Genomic DNA, 19,531 nt, shown 5'->3' with positions numbered 1-19,531 from the left:
ACAAGACACAATCGAAGAAAAATCGATTTTGATTCACTCGAATCAATTCATGAACATTATAGCCACGGTTTGCAAAGATTGCATTCTTTATTATATAAATGTTTTAGTTCATGAATAAACCGATATTATAAAGTAACCTACTTAAGTACGCGTACATGTGCGCATACCAATTCACACTTCCAAACTCCGGCAGAAATTCACGGACGTGAAACTTCCGCGCAGTATGCGTACGGGTACGCATACTTTAGGTTCTCGGTTTTGGACTTTTACACAAATTTGAGAACACACTATGTTTATATCCAAACATGGTTACTTGTTCTAAACTCTCATTTCAATCATTGAAACTTTCTTAGAGGATGTTAAAATAGTTGTTATTCACAAACTATTAGCATCAAAGAGATTTTCAAGTTATTGAAATAATATGACTTTCATCACGAGTAAAGATGAACTTGGCTAAAGCGAAAGCTTAACGACACATATTTCATGAAATAGATAAGCGAGATAAACTCGGCTCGAAATAGCAAATGTGTATAATTGAAGCTTATATAGCAATACGAGTTTTTGTCTCAAATAGGAGATAGAGTAGATAGACTTTTGAGTGATAGATAAGTTCAAGTCTCCACATACCTTTTGTTGATGAAGTTACAGAAGTTCCCTTGAGTAGTTCTTCGTCTTCATTCGATGAACGCCGTGGAGTCTAAAGCTCAGCTACACTTACTATCCTAATCCGAGACTTAGCTATAAGTAGACTAGAAATCAAGACTTATAGTTTTTGGCAACTAAACTTGACAAACAAGCTTGAAATAGCAACGCTTGCGAGTTCGTCCGAGCAATGCTCTAACAACTTGTACAGTAAAAACTCCATATATTAATATCTTTGGGACTTCACAAAATTATTAATATATGGAGTTTATTAATATAAGGAGGCATACCAAACTTTTTTTTTTGTTGCTAGTTCAAAATATGTAAATGATATTGGATAATGTGTATGCATATTTGCAGTCTCAATACACAAATACATATATCTATGTATGAACTTATAAGACATTTAAGAATTTTTCGATACTTTTCTAGCTAATTCAATGTATGTAAAAGATATTTTGAAACGAATTGAAAAGCATGTTTTGGGAACATTAAAGATATCCGTTCTTAATGGAATTGTAAATGAAGTTTCTTTAACCGAATAATAAATCATCGATGTAATTAGATAAGGAGTTGAGGGAGATAATCCTGATGATGATAGTACGAAAATACTAAAAGCTTCATGACAAAAATCTTTAAACATTCTCAACAAGTTGGAAATGTTTTGGCTTCAACAAGAAGGTGTCAATAGTAATGAGATCTTACACATTCTCAAATTAAAAGATGCGATGACAATTCAACAAGTTACATCCTTGTCTAAAACAGCTGTAGATAAGTATTTTATTTTACCTTATATTTTGATGTAACAAGATCTATAAGTTTCCAATATAGTGTCAATTATATTAATATATGGAGTTAAATTCCATATAGCGGGACTAAAAAAAAACTATTAATATTAAAATATGGAGGTTATTACTATTTATAACTGGCCCAGGTTGGGACTATGATTTTTTATTAATATATGGAGTATCAATATATGGAGTTTTTAATGTATGTCTCAACATTCCTAGACTTTCTAGTCTAACCTAAACGAAGTGACTATAGTATTTAATCAAGCGACTCTAGATGAGTTTTGATACTAAAGTATGATAACCAAACTTGACATGCCAGTGTTTGGTAAGTTTAACCGAGCAATGCTCTAACAATCTCCTCTTTTGTCAATTTTAGTGACAAAACTCTTATTACATATGGATGAACAAATTACAAAAGAATTCATTTTACATACGCTTGATTCCAAGTTTCAACAACACAATAACATGCATATATTCAATCAATAAATGTCGTTGTTGACATTTGAACAAAAAAAGCTTTTACTCCCCCTAAAGGTAAGCTAGGTAAATATCCAATCCGAACATCTTTATTATTCCCCTTTTGTAGTCAGAATTACTACACAACTATATGATATGTTTCTCCCTCTTAGTCAATGCTTTACTCTTTCATTAGATATAACGTTTCAGCAAAATTGTCCTTTCCTTAGTGATAAACAATCACTTGTTTACTCCATATAATTCCCCCCCCCTTTTTTGTCACAAAATGACAAAGGTTCGAGCAAATAAAAAACAAACCGAAAGGATCGTACAAATCTAAAAGACTTGTAAACAACCTATAAGAGTTAAGCACGAAGGTTTCACATACCACTTTAGATAACCAATATTAAAACCGAAACTACAAAGTAATTTAGTTTCAACATGTTATCAAGGAAAAAATTTCGCGAAGAAAATAGTTTAACAAATCGACTAAGAAACTTAATTCCCTTGTTAAACCCCGATTGACCAAAAAATTTGATTTACGGTTCACGCATATGCAATCGGTCAATTCGACAAGACCAAATAAAGATCAGAATTAACTTTATTTCTCTCATCAAGTTCTAATTATTCATACAATAACTTAGACCTTTTCCTTTAGATAAGACATACACTAGGTTAGTTAACTAATTTTTTATTGTAAAGGAATTCGATTAGACTTGAATAACCGAATCCTCTAATTTGATAAGTCTAACTAAGATCATAAATAACTTAGTTTCTCTTATCCGGAATCAATTGGACTAAACAAATGATCCCGTATTTTTGTTAATCCTAAACAATACATACAAACCAAAATAAATTGACTTGCATAATTATTTTCTTAGCCGGAAGCAATTGAAACAAACATAAACATTTTCGTTAAGCAAAAACACTTGATACCCATAAATAAAATACCAAAAAATAAGCCAAATAAATTGACACAATATTTCTTAGCCGGAAACAATTGAATCACACACACACACATCCATACACAATATAATGGAACATGTCAATTGTAAAGAAATTTTATTAAGAAAAAGCAAAATATATGCAATATAAATAGGCTTTTCTTAAACATGAAAACGATTAACTAACAAATTCGTTACCTCAAATTCTGCAGCCTCTTCTCCCAGAAAGATATATCATTAAGCGCAAGTTCAAATAAGAACTCTCCCCCAGTGTGTTGTCATCCTCTCGTAAGAAAAAAAGAGCAACAAAAAAGGCAACCTTTACCATAAAAAGGTTGAATTGGTTTTAACTAATGTGTGCCAATAGCAAAAGTTGAAAACCCGAAACACATATGTTATTTTAAACACAACTCATGTAAACACAAATTGATTCAACATATTGTGACTTTTCACATATGAGTTTCAATCGAAACACCTTATGATCCTTTGATAAAGCCTACCAACATGGGCTAGAACTTGATACCGATAAATCAAAAAGCCACACAAAACATAAGGGTTACATCATATGAGATCTAATATTAACGTTATTAAAAACCGAAATCAGACATCTCATAAACCGAAAACACATAGTAAAATTATAAGCATTCATTCACAGGCTATGTAATCGTTAACTATCACAAGAAAAATTATAAAATAATAATTGTATTCATAAATAATAATGATAGTTTTATTCAAAACATAGACCTTATATAATAATTGAAGTAAGTCAAAACATTGATGGTTATTTTCTGGATCAAGTATTACAACATATAACTTAATCCCTAGTGGTGCTTTGATTGTTCACTGGGGTATCTTCAGTGTTCAAACTCTTAAAGCATGTCTCGAGAGACTTGTCAGCAACCGCTTCTTAACTTGTTCTTTCATGTCTGCAAGATCAGATTTTGTTTCTTCAATCCTATCTTCCAGCCAATCTTGATTTCGAACCGTTATTATGAGATTGGTTCTTAGTTCTTCAAAACCATGGATATAGTTAACCATACTATCATAAGGTATCCACTTGGTTTCTTTTGGATCTTGAAGTTTGTAAGCCAACAAACATGACTCATCTTGGGATCTGGTAGAACTATCAGATTCATGATCAGATATGATTTTTTAAATCATATTCTTCTTCCTTTCTGTATTGATTCCTTGAAAATCCTAAACTCCCTGAGCTTCCTCCTTATTTACCTTAGTAATATTGCGAGTTATTAGAGGCATACTCAAGGATTTAAATAAAAATTAATCATGGTTTCTCAGTACAAGTAAGAGAAAGTTTCTCTTAAGAAGAGACAACTTTCGGACCGAAATATCTAGGAATTTCCGAAAATATATTGAGAATATATTATGTTTCCTGTGTCTGAAATTCTCAACCGGTTACACTAGTTACCAAGACCGCTTAGCAATTACAAGGATCCGTCATACAACACTCGTGATCGGTCATACCATTTACTAGATCGGTAACACCAATTACTAGGATAGGTCACATCAATTACAAGGATCGATAATACCATCACATGGTGATTACTGAGGATCGGTTACACCAATTAATAAAAACTAGTCATACCAAATCATAAGTAAGGCATTGTGATTAGTTATACCAAGATACATAACCTAAGTTAAGATCGGTTCTACCATCTCACACATATTGGTCATCCAAAGATTTGCAATGAATAATCGGACCAATAAGCCTAATGATTTCCATTTCGGTTCACGAAACAAGTTCATGAATTTACTTCTTTTAAACAAATATAAAATATTGTTTCCTATGATGAAATCTTAAGCATAACCCATTCACATAATCATAACAATATATACAAGATTATGTCGATGTCATATCTACGAAGTTCAAAAGATAAGCGTTATACTTCGTAGTATAATTTCCTAATACTATGATCATACTATTATGATCATGTCACATCACTAGAATATTATACAATATGTATAGTATATACAGTTTCGCAGTTATGTTTTCAATATAGCACGACTTGAAAGATACGTTAGGAATGAAACAGTTCAAGTCAATATTACTAACCTCAAGTGGAAGGATGATGTCGTCGTTGTAGTTCGCTACTTCTTCACATTCTTCAGGTCTTCGGAGTAATACTTGTATGTCTCAACATTCCTAGACTTTCTAGTCTAACTTAAACGAAGTTGACTCTAGTATTTAATCAAGCGACTCTATATGAGTTTTGATACTAAAATATGACAACCAAACTTGAAATACCAACACTTGGTGAGTTCAACCGAGCCGTGCTCTAACAGCAGGCATGTTTCCTTGTTGTACCTTTGCCTTGCCTTTTTGATCAGTTTTCATATTTCTGCTTTGTTTTTATCATCGGTGAAGTCAGGATCTGGCTTTGTTTTTGAAAATCTTTTTGCTGATGGTATTTTGGAAAACTTTCCAGTCGCCTTGGTCTTCAACAGTTTTCTTTCGGGTATTTTCCTCGCTATTTTCTTTGCTAGTGTCTTTTCAGATTTATCTTTTTAATTTTCTTGATTGCTGAAAAAATCACTTTGATGCTCTTGGATTTTCAATGCTTCTACAATGATCCTTTGTTGTGCATTTTTATTAGACAATGATGTTTGCGACGAGTCTTCTGGAGGATCATCTTGGATCAATCGAAATGACCAGGTAGGACAATCAGTGATTACAGTTGCTACATTTTGCTTCATTTTAGGTGCCATTTTACGACTACCAGTTTCAGCTTTACGAACACAAACTCTGAAAAATGTACAGAATGTTATCAATTTCTTGCTTTGTTATTTCAGATGCCTTCCCCGGATCTTCTCCCTATGTCAGCAAAATCATGTTTTCTTCAACCGGAAACATGGCTTCAGGATTCAGCTGCAATATGGCTTCAAAAGATATTATCAAAGCAGAATTAAAGGGTTCTTCAGGATTTTCAGTGTTGTTCATCGCATTCTGGTTATCATGGTGCATCTGGTTTTCTTGATCTTCAGGACTTTCATTTGCTTTTGATAAAATATTCCTGAAAATGGAATTTTTGAGAAATGTAAGGGTGTACATACTTGTTGCACATGTGATAAAAATGAATTATGCATATGCATGAGTTAACACACCGGTGTACAAGTATATACACACCTATAGAAAACTAACAAATCGAACACGGTTTGCTACAAAACAGTCTGTACATCCTTTTGAGATATCACAAATGTGTTCATCCATGTACACGCATACAATATGAAAACAAATGACTAGGAAATATAATAAAAATGAAATAATACCTCAGCTTTTTAGCAGTTTCAGACTAAACTCCTTTGTCAGATTCACTACCCTTTGGCTCATCCTTCTCATCCTTGTTGTCTTTTCCTTCCTCACTTTCACGTTCAGTTTCATTATTGCGTCCTTCCCATATTTATCTTCATCATCATCATTATTCCCAATGTTACCGTCATCCAGTTCCACATACATTTCATCTTCATCCTCACCTTCGGCACCGTTCTCCTCCTCATCATCATCACCTTCGCCATTCTCGTCTTGTTCCTCATCCTCCTTATCTTCATCTTACTTTTGTAATTATTTTAATCATAAATTCAAATATTTTGGTTAAAATATCTACACATATAAGATTCGACTCATCAATTGGCAAACTGTCGGGAGAAATTGTGTGAACATATCGTCTTTGTTATTCAATAAAATTAATAATATTTTTATGTTTAATCTCCAAATCAGTAAGCTCTTAATATAGTTTCTCTCTTTGCATTTCAGATTTGTGCATATTTTCGTTCAGATTTTCTGTGCTATTGGCTTACCTCTTCTTTCGGTACTCATCCAAAAAGATTTTCTTTTGATAAGCTTCCGCCCATTCTGGTTTCATCTGAAAATATGCCAAAATTTAAATATCGTTCACTAGTATACAATCTTGTACACTTGTGTTACATGTGTATATTGTTGTGCACAAAACAAATTTTAAAATTTATCACCAATGTATAGTCCCGTTGTTGATGGTGGTTTTTAGCTTAGGGTTAGAATTGTAAAACCTTACATATGATGTGACGTCCCTCTGTAAGGAAACGGAACCATGAGTGCCAACCTCTTCACTGGAACATTTATTGAGCAACTCAATACTTTCTTATGAAATTTACCCAGAATGGTGCATGTAGCAACAATCCCAGACATTTTGTAAATTTTGGCACCTTGCCTACACTCAATTAATATAAGTTTCTTTGAATGATTTCTGTGCTATATTCCCCGACTGAACCCTTAATGTTGATATGGCATGACAATTTGTGTTCACTCGCAGCAGATTAACACGAATTCCCAAATATCAAGGATAAGGTCTTTGCATAAGGTATTTAATCAGAAAGCATGCTGCTCTCTGGCAACGAACTTAAAAGAACTCTGTGTCAACACATAGAATTCAATCAATATGCTGACTAATTTGCAAAAGTTAGGGTTTTGTGCCTTGCGCAGTATATTAGATCTTGCTTGTCGAAATTAAGCCTAGGAAAACTAGGTAAATAATCCGCCATGGATTAGCAGATGCAAAATCTTGCCCAGAATCAGAAAACAAGGAGTCGCGGGATAAGAGCAACAACAAAGAGAGGTGTGGTCATGCCTCAGGCCAACCGGCGCCATTTTCCATTGGTCGCGCCCCATCCTAAACCGGCCCTATTTTCCTCGACCAATCAGGCGCTTTAAACTCGCCACACGCACATAAGTTGTGGCTGGGCTCATACTTGCCGGCCCTATTTCCCATCGACCAATCAGGTCGCACTAAACCTGCCACGCGGACCAAAAGAGTGGCCACGCCCATGCTTGGCCGGCTCCCTGCTTTCATCGACCAATCAGGTTGCTCTAAACCTGCCACATCTTTAAAAAGGGTGGAAATTGTGTCAAAAGGTTACCCTACCAAGTTGGCTTCCCAAAACCATGCCAACATGCTATGGCATGTCAAACATGTCAGGTGCACATGCCAAACGACATGCCAAACATGCCAAACGCGGATGCCAGACGCACATTCCAAACGACATGCCAAAAGCATGCCAATCGCACACACCAAACAGGCATGCCAAGTGCACATGCCAAACGTGCCACCTACCGCATACTACATGCCATATACGCTAATTAGGGTTTCGACATGCCAAACCTTAATTTAGGAAAAGTTGCCGCGCCAACCGAGCCAAAAAATGTTCCACAGAACATGGGGATCAATGGGGCCATTAAAACTGATGTTGCCACACCATGTTTGAATCTAACACCAACGTGCCAAAAATACAGCGGCCATGGCTACGCCAGGCGCCACTTGCACCATCGTGCCGCTGACATGCACAAACTATGCCATCCATGCCGCAACGCCACTAGCATGCACTAAAGGCGCCACTGTGCCATTGTCAGGCACCAGATTTGTGGCAACTTTTAGGCGACCAGCCGCCTAAATACCGTGGCCATGGCTACGCCAGGCGCCACTTACACCATCATGCCGCTGGCATGCACAAACTATGACAGCCATGCCGCAATGCCACTGACATGCACTAAAGGCGCCACTATGCCATTATCAGGCGCCAACAGAAGGTAGCCATAATCAATGGCTACCCTTCCTCATTAGATGAAATCTCAGCCATCCAAGTTCGCCACCGAACTGATAGACTTGTGGCAAGTTTCAGGCGGCCATCCAAGACGAGTCTAATAGCATCACATGTTATTTTCCTGCGGCAAGTCTATTGATTTTGACTTGCCAAAGTGCTACATGTTTTCCACAAAGAACACTCGAGACATCAAACATGTCACAAACTAGGGGATACTCATCAGGGTATTGGTCTGGCGGTTTACATCTACGCCCTTTACAAGTAAGTGTTATGAAGAAGGGCGGTTAGTAATGGCAAGAAGTAATGGTGTAAACGTTTCCTTCATCATGGAAGCATAAATTCTAACGTTACACGTTACTCCACTCTTCCACCACTCAATCGTTTCCACTTCCTACGAGATCATGGTACATTTTATTATGACTTGTATAAATAGGTTTCACCTATTTCCGCCAAACGACGGGGTTTTTGGTCGGCAACAACATAGTATCCAGAAATCCTTAAGAACTGATAGCTTTTTACTCTGCAAGCCAGTTCCACTTTCTGATACAAGTCATAAAACAAGCCACATCTTCAGAATCAACTATTCTGGTCTCAACACTCTCTTTGCTTCCTCCCTAAGACCAACCATTCTCCTATACTTTGTGACCGAAGCAAGCCTGGAACGACCATTTCTTGGTTTAGGCCAGGATTGTACAGATTGATCTCTCGAATCAAAAGTACTCTCGTGCAGTACATTGCTTAGGGTTTAGACTTGTTTCTCATCCACAAGCACGAATTTAACAAAACCAGCAGAAACCATTTTCACCCTCAAACACCCGTACACATGTATTTAAGGTGTATTATTGAGCACATGTAGCAGAAATCACTATTGTAAGAAATTTAATCGAGATACCTTGTTCACCGCGTCATTCAAATCTTTTTCAATTGTAATACTGATGTTGCTCATTATCCACTTTACAATCCTTGGCATACCTTCTTTATTGATCAACATCATGATGTTATTGTGCTCAGCAAACCAATACTGCATTAATAAATAGGTAAAGAGTGTAGGATTGCTTGCTCCACATCTAAGTTCCCCAGCTGACTCGGTCTCTTCAGTTTTAATCTATTTATCACTAGACCGTATGTGGATCCATGTTTTGTTTTTACATCGTCTCCTTTTTCAGGTTCTGATGCCACCATCTCCAATCCAAAAATCATAAATAACTCTTCATGTATGCTCTTTACTACCACTTTCTTATCCTTCTTGCTATTAGTAAAAACAAAATAATTTTCGGCAGTATTTTATCATGGAAACATTTTTTCACAATTTCCAATTGAATCTGGATTCTTAAACCATTCATCTTTCCTCTTCTTAGTTTTGGGACTTGCTTCCTTTTCTTCTCTATGAAAATGGGCATTCTTTTTGCTTCTCTAGTTGCAACTCAGTGAGCCACACTTTGTCGGGATTTTCCTATCTTTTTTTTTACTTCATCTTTCTCAAAAAATTATCCAAAAAATCAACTAGTGCATGGAAACCATATCTATAAGGTTTATTTTTATGTACGAAATGAACAAATGAAAATAAGAACCAAGAAGCACACATAATAATCATAACCACGGAAAAATCAATATATCCATGAGATATCACGTAGGTGTACAACTATGTACACTTCTGCTGAAATCGACAGGTCGAACATCCACGCCCATACATAACATACCATATATCCATGAGATATCACATAGGTGTACAATTATGTATAGTCCTGCAGAAATCTAACAACAACAACATGCATGCCCACAAAACAGACCTTACATCCCTGAGATATCACATAGGTGTACAACTATGTACACTCCTGCAGTAATCTAACAAAACAACATGCATGCCCACAGAACAATCCATATATCCCTGAGATATCTTACATGTGTACAAATTTGTACACTCCTGCAGAAATATAAGAAAAACAACATCCATATCTACATAACAGGTCATACATCCCTGAAGTAGCATGCAGGTGTATAAATCTGTACATTACCATAACAAATCTAAGAAAAATATCATTCATATCCAAATAACATGCCACACATCCCTTTAAATAGCATGCTGGTGTACGTAAAAATCTGTACATTACCACCACAAATCTAGGAAAAGCAGTTTTCACGCATAATAGGACAATATATCACTGAAATAACATTCTGATGTACAAATCTGGACACTAACACAATAAATCTAAGAAAAACGACGTTCATATCCACATAACATGCCATATATCACTAAAATAACATTCTGGTGTACAAATATGTACACTATATAATAAATCTAAGAAAAACAACATCCATATACACAGAAATGGCCAATATATGAAAGTAGCGGATGATCTTACCTTTTGCTAGTTGAATAAATGTTGAATCTTCTGTTTGTTGTTGTTTTGTTTTCCTTGAAGCTCTTGATTTCTTTATATTGCTGATTTCATTTTAGACTATGAAGATTTATGACTTGGTGCTACTCGGATATATGTTGAATCTTTTGCTTGTTGTTGTCTTATTCTCTTTGAAGCTCTTGATTTGGTTTCAATTGTTGTTTTTCGTTTAGATGATAATGATTTTGGACTGTTTTGTTGTTGTTTCTTCTTCACCATGATGTACTGTTATTGTATTGTTCATCAATGGCTTTTGATGATGAAGATTTCTTTTAGATCAAGATGATTTTGGTTTTCTCTCAATTGGGGTTTTGATTTCTTTTTGTACTAATTTGTTCTCTCGTTTAAATGAGTATTTTGTCTAGTTTTTTCGTTATTTTTTTCACTTTTTATTCAGGTATGAAAAATGAATAACGTGACGACCCCTAATTAAATAGTCAGTTATAGTACGGTTTTTATTCTCTGCACATGTGCATCATGAAAACCGTGCAAAAAATAATAACTTCTTTACATCTTTTTAAATAACAACTAGACTGACATGTACCTATTTGATTCGGGCTGGATTAACAAGTATTTTTTTGGACGGGTATTTGGACTAAGCCATTTCCCCCCTTTTTCCATATCCCCAGTAGTATTTTTGTGATGATCCTTAAATATATGGAACCGTTTCCAAGTGGCTCTAAATATTAAAACGGTTAGAGCAAGAGCTATGTGTAGTCTTCATTTGGAGGAGAGTAATTTGGAGACTATCTTGTTCACACGAAGGAGAACTAGTTCAATTGAATGAATGAAGTCACTATGGGCAAAATTGAAATGGAACACTAGAAGGGTAACAATCTCCCGTTTACTAAAAAAAATCAAAATTTTATAATAAAATGATACTGGAGGGAAAGTTTTGCATTTGAAAATGATTACCGAAAACAAACATACACGAGGCAAAGTCCTCGTGTTAAACTAAAAACAATCCAGACGGGGACCATCCCGTCCAGCACAATATTTTTTGATACACGGGAGACTCCCGTGTAGCTTTCTTTTTTCAAACGGGAGACCATCCCCTCTTTGTCTAGTGTTATACTACCAGTCACTCGTCCACCTGAACGACTGCGCGAACGAATTGGGGGGTGAAAATGGGATCAAAACTATCCATAATAGCCTCTAATCTGCTCAAATTAGTAGTTCACTGCATCATACTACCCATAGCCTTGCTCTTAGGGGCATTAGGGCACAGCCTCATTGCCTCGGTCTCATTTCCCGTTCCGTAAAGGGCAATCAGAAATTCGTGAGCGATTCTCCTCACGGACTGCATGACTACAGCCTACTTTCTGTTTCATCGCTTCCCCAGTAATCCGTTTTGTATACACACGCAGCCTTTTCTGTTTAACTGAAGAAACTCTTTTCTCTCGAACACCAAAACGCAGAGATGTTGAGGAAGAAGTTGCTGGTTTTGTTGAAACCAATGACTATTTACCCACCCAAGTTAGCTGATGGATTCTCTCGCATAAGAAACCCTCTGGTAAACTCCGTTCATTACCATTTCTTCTCACCTCCAATTTACGTTATTTTTTTTTAGGTATTCAGAAATGGGTTTATTTTTAAGTTTAACTTATGAAATGGGTTTCACGAAGTGTTGAATGAGGTAGTAAAGGACTAATTCCTAATGAGTAATGACAATTGAAGTTTATTTGCTATACGTATAGGTTGAATTTGCATGCTGTGATTGTAGGTATTTTGTTGTTTTTGTGATATTTTTATTGTGAGTAGCGTATAATGGGAGAAATTGGCCATGTGGGTGGTACAATGTTGAATAATTTTGGAGTTAAAATCATTGGATTTCAACTTGTTGGAGGGTTTATGCTTTGTATATTTTAGGTTAGGATCTGGTCTACTGAAATTTTGGAATAACTACTGATTCTTGGATTGCTTTTGTTGTTTTCTAAACTCATGGTTTACTTTGTGGGTCAAATGGTGAAGCATTTAGTAAATCAATGGAAACTAAGGGCTAAAGTTCTCAGAAGTATGTGCTGAATCACAACCTTAACAGAAAAGGAATGGCCAACAATCATTTATGGAGAGACCTAAACTCCCGTAATTTTTTTATCTCCTTGCCTATGGGGATCACATTCGTCTGGTGGTTTTAGGTTTTTACTTGATTTTTGGTTGGAACTGTTTTGTAATAATCTTAAAAAAACAATTTGTTTGGAATGTCTTTATCGAAGGATTTTCCTCGAAGTCCCTTCTCGTTGAACCTTGCAGTTTTCAACAGTGAACCTCCTTTATGTAACTGAAAATTGGTACTTATATTGGTAATGGTTGTATAGAATTTTAGAGGAACAATGGGCTCTGTACTCATACCTAAATCCACTCATTGATAGGTCTTGTAAGTGCACTGCTTTTCATTGTTTCCTTCTCCCATTTTCATTTATTTGTATCTTCATGTTTGTGAAATGTCCACACACTTCATTCGGCTTGAGAAATACTTCTATATTTTTTAAGTTCAGTTGTTAGAGAAGTCTGATTGAACCATTACCACCTACTCTGTATTGCTTTAGAGTTTTATTCAGTTCCTTAGTCCATCGTGTCCTTCACACTTTTTAATAACTACAGCATTAGCTTTTCTTTAGTTTCTAAATATATGAGTGTCCTTCACACTTTTTAATAACTGCGACATTAGCTTTTCTGTAGTTTCTAAATATATGAACTAGATATACACTCCTGGCTATGTAGTGATTAAACAGCTTTGTATTTACCCTTGAATTGTTACACTTGGTGATCCTGATAACTAATTCAAATAAGTAATGATATGGTTGCTGGCTGATGGTTTAGACTTTAGTTAACTGTCGACCGAGATTAACAAAAGTAAGGAAGCTAAGTATCCAGTGTTTGGCTTTTCAGTTGTTAATGCATGCTCAATGAAAAATTTCACAAGATGTCACTTTGATTGCTTGTAGTGGATATTGGTGGATGGTGGTTATAGAGGAAGAATTTAGGATTTTCAAATTTGTCTGCCTTGGGCTTTTTGTTTGGAGGAAGGTATGAAACCATGAGTCAGTTACACAGGCGTGATTGGACATTTTCTGTCAGGAATATTGTTTCAACAAGTTTTAACTTTTCAGATATCCCTATGGCTTCACTTGGTTGTCAGTATCCATGGATTGATATATTCAGAGAAAAGACTGGTATCATATGTTTCTATTTGAAAGTTTTGTTTTGCTTATTTATTACAGCATTGCTAGTGTTTTTCTTATGAAAATGTCCTGCCATCTTGAGTCATTATGTTATTCCAACCTCTAAACTAACTTCTCAGTACTGCAGTTTCTAAACCACTTGGACAGCAGAGTAAAGGTTCATAAGGAAGCAGTAAAATTCTGTGAGGATATTTTGCGGCGAAAATCAATTGACTGGGTACCCGTTTTACGTGACAGTGTATCTGAACCAATCTGCGATGTAGACATGGTAATCACTATTGGTGGTGATGGTACTATTTTGCATGCCAGTCACTTCGTGGATGATACAATTCCACTTCTGGGTGTGAATTCTGATCCTACACAAGACGAAGAAGTTAGTTCACTTAAGTTTTTCCTTCTCTGTTTGCTGTATTTTCTTTCTTCTTTTTTATTTTTAATTAACAGACCATGTTTAATCCCAGTTTACTTATATATCTCGGTTTTTGGGTTTAGGTAGAGAAATTCAACGACAGTTTTGATGCTTCTAGGAGTACTGGTTACCTCTGTGCTGCAACTGTCAGTAACTTTGAACAGGTAAGTTCAACGTATTTACAACTGCATTTAGGGCAGAAGGAAAAAGACAACACTTACAAATGCAGCAAAGTTTGTGTTCGGCGCGGTTTCAGTTTTTGTACGAGACCAAACTTACAAACAAAATGGCTTTCAGTTCATTGATCTACCCTTCTAAATAATGGAGCTTGATTGCATCTCTTAAGCAGTTCAAGTTCTGACCAATTTTACCAAACTCAAATTCATCTTCCGTGCATTTTTTCAGCCAACGTCTTACAATACAAGCATTTTCTTCAGGTGTTGGATGATATCCTCGAGGGATGCAAAGAGCCTCATGAACTATCAAGGGTTGGTATAAGGGTGAACAATCATATACTGTCAAAATGTGGCCTAAATGACATACTAATTTCACACCCTTGTCCTGCATCAGTTTCTCGTTTCTCATTCAAGTTAGTAATCTTCTACTGGGATATTTCCATAAGCTAGATTTACTGGTTCTTTGTTAGACCTCCATTCTACAACTTGTACATTCATTTTGCTTCTACAGAATCATGGCCTGTGGTGAACCAATCTCCCCCATGGTGAATTCTCGATCAAGTGGGCTTAGAGTTTCTTCTGCTGCTGGATCAACGGCTGCCATGCTTTCAGCAGGAGGTTTTCAAATGTCTGTTTCATCTCAAGACCTTCAGTATATGGTTAGAGAACCCATTTTATCTAGAGCTTCCAACGCCAGCTTGATGCATGGGTTTATCAAGTCTGGTCAATCGATGCATGTGACATGGTATAATGAAGATGGCATTATATATATAGATGGATCCCATGTTAAACATTCAGTGCGGCATGGAGATACCATTGAAATCTCTTGTAAAGCTCCACCCTTAAAAGTGTTCTTGCGCCAACCCTCATTAGCATAAGTACATTTGTCCATATTAAAATTTAATTCACTTCTGGTAAACAAGTTCGTACATGATTAATTAACCTTTATTTCTTTCCACTTTTAGTGGTAAATGATGTGTTATTTTTTTTCTATAGAGTTACTCTTGTCCCACTTAGCCGTCCACTCACCTGAAAGAAATATTCTCAGAAGATATCATTCTCAAAAGTGAAAACAGACCGTAGTCTTATGGATCCCTAGAATCCATACATCGATATGCAATTAAATGTTACGCAAATGTGTAGTAAGATGCAGAAAAAGAAGGGTCGGAATGAAGAAAAATATGCCCATAATAAGCAATTTCACAATATTGTAATTTGTCCTAAAGTAGTACTCCATTCAATACTGAAGTTAGGAGAAATATAATACTATATACTTTATACTCTTCACTTCTACCCAAATCATTTTCCTGCGTACATGTTTCGTTCAGAAAATGAGTGATATCAGCTATCGAACAGCTTCTCTCCACTTCCATAAGTCCGTCAAAAGATTTCACTGGAGAGATTGCCAGAAATGCTACTATTCAGTCAACCAAACAAGTCTTTCTACATGTTCTACCATTTGTGCAATTCTCCTTTCAGCCTATAACCTGAAACAAGAGTCAATTGATATGTTCGGAATCAGAATGGTGGGACTCATACGGTATTGAAGAATTATAGAGGAATATTATCAGAATACAGAGTAAAATAAAAACAGTTAGGCTTACCTATGCAATAACAATTAATTGAGAACAACTTAAATTCTGATTTATTAAAAGATAATGATTGTTATTGTGTAGATGGTCTAAAAAGTCTTACGTGAACATATGAGGGCGGGTGCGAGAGAGCTGAGGCCGTTTCATTGGGGAAATTATGAGATTTCGCAAAGTTGAAGATGGGTTACCAGCTGCAGTTCCAAAAAGTGAATGTCCACCTCTTTTATTGCCAATATCATTAGGAACTTGTAGTGGTTTTATAGGCGAGCCACTAGAAACATCAAATTGGCCCGAGTTGGAATTCTTCTGTCTTGCTCCAGGCCACATATCCTCTCTTTGTCCTGGAGTTTCAGGAGTCAAAACAGACCGAGAACGAGCTGCCAAAAATAAATATCAACTTGTATTTACGGAAGGTACTATTAACAGTCTTTTAAGATCAGCTCTGTGTCACATGTCACGGAGTACTTGCATGAATGATGGGTTTCCTATAGACATGCGACTGTGAGTTGGTTAATAAATCATTGTTGCAATTGTTGTTACGAGATTACCTTGTCTCAATGGGTCTCTATTGTCCATCATATTAGCTGGGCTTGCGAACAAGTCAGTTTCAGCCCTAGAGAAGATATCATTTGCAGGCTGGATAGCAGATCGTTTAGTTGCATCATATTCACTTCTTAATTGATCATACATCTCATCCAGTTTTCTCTTCTGCCTGGTAATAAAAGAATAAATAGATAAGAAGTTGAACCGCTAGGGAGTAAGGCACGTAATATACAAGTTATAAGTAAATACTGTAAAGGACACTGACCTAGACTTTTCTGCGAATTTTTCCTGGAGTTCTTGTTTATCTTTGGATAAACTCTCAATCTCTTGCTCCATCATTTGGCACCTTTTGGCCATCTTCTGGTATGCAGTATGTACTTGTTCCATCTTTTCTGTGAACTTCTCTTGCATTGCCTCACATTTCTGCCTGCATTGTGCTACTATTTTGTTCAGCTTGTATTGCATCTCTAGTTCTTTCTGCCCAATGTAGAACATCACACTTCTGTATGTACTTTTCATCACTGGTTTTTGTTCAAGGAAAATGTATAAAAGTAATGGAGATATCATACTTTATCATCCTTGAATATTTGAAAGGTGCAACAACAAGGGGAACTGCTTTAGCATATACAGAAAGAAAAGGATACGTAGCTGAGGATTTATTCCTGTCATTGCCATCTGTAAATATACATTACATAAGTCTCAGAACAAGAAGAATAAAAGAGGTTTCTGTTCCTGGAGGAAGTGCTGCTTACATTTGTCCACTCATCGTTCGGATTGATATCCACGGCTTTCATAAGGCTGGCAATTAGAAACCACAATTGAATAAGAACTTTAGCACTTAGAGAAGATAATTTAAGTTAAGAATATGCCTGCAGAAGTTACTCTAAAGAATCTGGAGTCGATGATTCATTGTTAAGGGTCCATGCTAAGGATACATATCAAACAGCTGGGTTTTTCCTTCTTTTGGTTTACTTATTGCTGTTGACTGAAAAATATAAACATAGGAACATAGCATAAGCACAACTTAAATGCTACCGACAACAGAACAGTTCATTTACAGATAGTAGTATCTTATGCATCTAACGTATCACCAACACCAGTTAGCAGCTTGCAGCAAGTCAACCAGCTAGTGTGATGGTGTGAATAAGCATATAACTTTCCTAAGCAAATCAAACAGTGAATACAAAGCAGATAAACACAGCCATAGCTCGTGAATACACAAAAATTCTCTCAAGCTATAAACAGGATATTGTACATACCTTTTTGATAGAACTTGGTCGCAAATTGGACATGCACCATCATTGCTAAGTATTTTACTGGCGTCATCTGTACCTGTTTTTTTGGTGTCAAGGAAAAATTGGTGCAGCTTTCGAGATCTAAATATCTAAAATCCAAATATGGCAGAAATACACAAGACTTATAATTACACGGCCAAGGATACAAAGGAGGTGCCCACAGGCAGTCGTTACCGCACGACCTTCTAATTCTCGCCAACAAGCATTACACCTCATTTTGATGTCGCTGCAAAAATTAAAAAAAGTCATGGTGCAGACAGAGAGAAAGAATGAAAAATGAGACGCGGCAATTACTAGTCACTATCTTTAACTTCAATTCTATTAAATTGGTCTGAAGCATGATGATATACAATCCATACGCAGTGCTTAATGACCTCATTTACTAAATGAATCGTTCTACAGCCTAGTCTTAAATATCCAAATCATGAAAAACAATTTATACCAGATTCCGAAGACTGAAAGAAATCACAACATGTTCAGAGAAGATCAAAGACGTTTGTTTAGAGAAGACCACAAGCTACACTTTACATGATAAAACATAGGGGAATTATCGAAATTGAAAGTTTTTATATACGAGAAGAACTTCACATGAATCACATCCACCAAATTAGGGTTTGTAATGACCGTTCATGGTTCAGAACTGCGGAAAGTTCCAAATTAGGGCTTTGTAAGGAAATCGTAGAGAAAAACGAAACTCCTGGATTTAATGACAATTGGTGATGTAGAATCAAAAAAACCTCTTAAGAATCACAACAAAAAAAAAAAAACTCACATCTGTAAATCAAATCAAACAACCAAAGAAAAAAAGGGAATAAATGGAAAATCACGAATTTTACCAGTATTTTCAAGCAGAAAATTTAAATCTCTCAAGATTTCTTCGTCAGATACAGAGCGAACAGACCTAATCTCAGACTTCAAAAATAAAACGAGATTTAACCTTGGAATCGAGCAGAAACATGTACGAAATTCGATATCAAAATCCAGAGAAGTTGAATTCCAAATTCAAACTTACCGCTGGACTAGAAGAATCGATCAATTTACTACCAATTATCTCAGTATCTCTCACTCTCAAGATCGCTACAACGAACAACCAATAAGTTTTCCGAACTCTCCGTCTCTCTCGAATTTTGATTTGAGAATTCTGAAATGAAAAGAGGCGGCAAACAATTGGAGATTTGCCATATTTAAGATGCGGAAATGATTTACAACCCCGCGGGCCATCCCGATAGGCGATAATGAGAGTGTGAGAGAGGGGGTGGGATCCACACTTAACCCACACTTAACCCATCCTGCTAAACCGCCTGGTCATAAGAAAATTGAATTTTTCTCTCTTGCGGGATACACCGTGGGATCTAACCCGCGGTGAGTCTATCACTTCCGTTTAAGATATGACTTCGTTCCACCTCAATTGCGGATGTGTAAGGCCCCAGTTTAGGACTTTGTAGCCTACGGGGCTATGCATAGATTGGGTCCTAAAATCTTAGGATTGGTGTTGTAGCCGTCGGCGGCC

At 36.2% G+C, this 19,531-nt stretch overlaps 2 protein-coding genes across 9 annotated transcripts; one reads left to right on the top strand and one right to left on the bottom strand.

Moving 5' to 3' along the window:
• The first annotated feature begins 12,016 nt into the window (after positions 1 to 12,016).
• On the top strand, positions 12,017 to 15,539 carry LOC113287469 (NADH kinase-like). Of its 4 annotated transcripts, none has more exons than XM_026536235.1 (7): positions 12,229 to 12,334; positions 13,770 to 13,851; positions 13,935 to 13,997; positions 14,134 to 14,379; positions 14,499 to 14,579; positions 14,853 to 15,004; positions 15,103 to 15,539. In XM_026536235.1, exons 2-7 carry the CDS (start codon positions 13,783 to 13,785, stop codon positions 15,467 to 15,469), a joined length of 978 nt encoding a protein of 325 aa, XP_026392020.1. In that variant the 5' UTR covers positions 12,229 to 12,334; positions 13,770 to 13,782; the 3' UTR covers positions 15,470 to 15,539. The 4 variants fall into 4 exon arrangements, with proteins under 4 accessions (XP_026392018.1, XP_026392021.1, XP_026392020.1 ...); XM_026536234.1 differs by having other exon boundaries at positions 12,231 to 12,334; positions 13,714 to 13,851; XM_026536233.1 differs by lacking the exon at positions 13,770 to 13,851 and having other exon boundaries at positions 12,017 to 12,334.
• Positions 15,540 to 15,651: 112 nt separating this feature from the next.
• Positions 15,652 to 19,171, bottom strand: LOC113285630 (E3 ubiquitin-protein ligase CCNB1IP1 homolog). 5 transcript variants are annotated; one of them, XM_026534438.1, is made up of 10 exons: positions 19,034 to 19,171; positions 18,858 to 18,933; positions 18,168 to 18,247; positions 17,986 to 18,058; positions 17,479 to 17,524; positions 17,371 to 17,401; positions 16,992 to 17,247; positions 16,732 to 16,895; positions 16,287 to 16,560; positions 15,652 to 16,078 (listed from the first exon to the last, which is right to left on the bottom strand). In XM_026534438.1, exons 3-10 carry the CDS (start codon positions 18,235 to 18,237, stop codon positions 16,072 to 16,074), a joined length of 921 nt encoding a protein of 306 aa, XP_026390223.1. In that variant the 5' UTR covers positions 18,238 to 18,247; positions 18,858 to 18,933; positions 19,034 to 19,171; the 3' UTR covers positions 15,652 to 16,071. The 5 variants fall into 5 exon arrangements, with proteins under 5 accessions (XP_026390223.1, XP_026390226.1, XP_026390224.1 ...); XM_026534441.1 differs by having other exon boundaries at positions 16,287 to 16,524; XM_026534439.1 differs by lacking the exon at positions 18,858 to 18,933.
• Positions 19,172 to 19,531: the final 360 nt, after the last annotated feature.

This window comes from Papaver somniferum, chromosome 6 (assembly GCF_003573695.1).
Source record: "Papaver somniferum cultivar HN1 chromosome 6, ASM357369v1, whole genome shotgun sequence".
Classification (NCBI taxonomy): Eukaryota; Viridiplantae; Streptophyta; class Magnoliopsida; order Ranunculales; family Papaveraceae; genus Papaver; species Papaver somniferum.
This window is presented reverse-complemented; position numbering and strand designations above follow the sequence as displayed.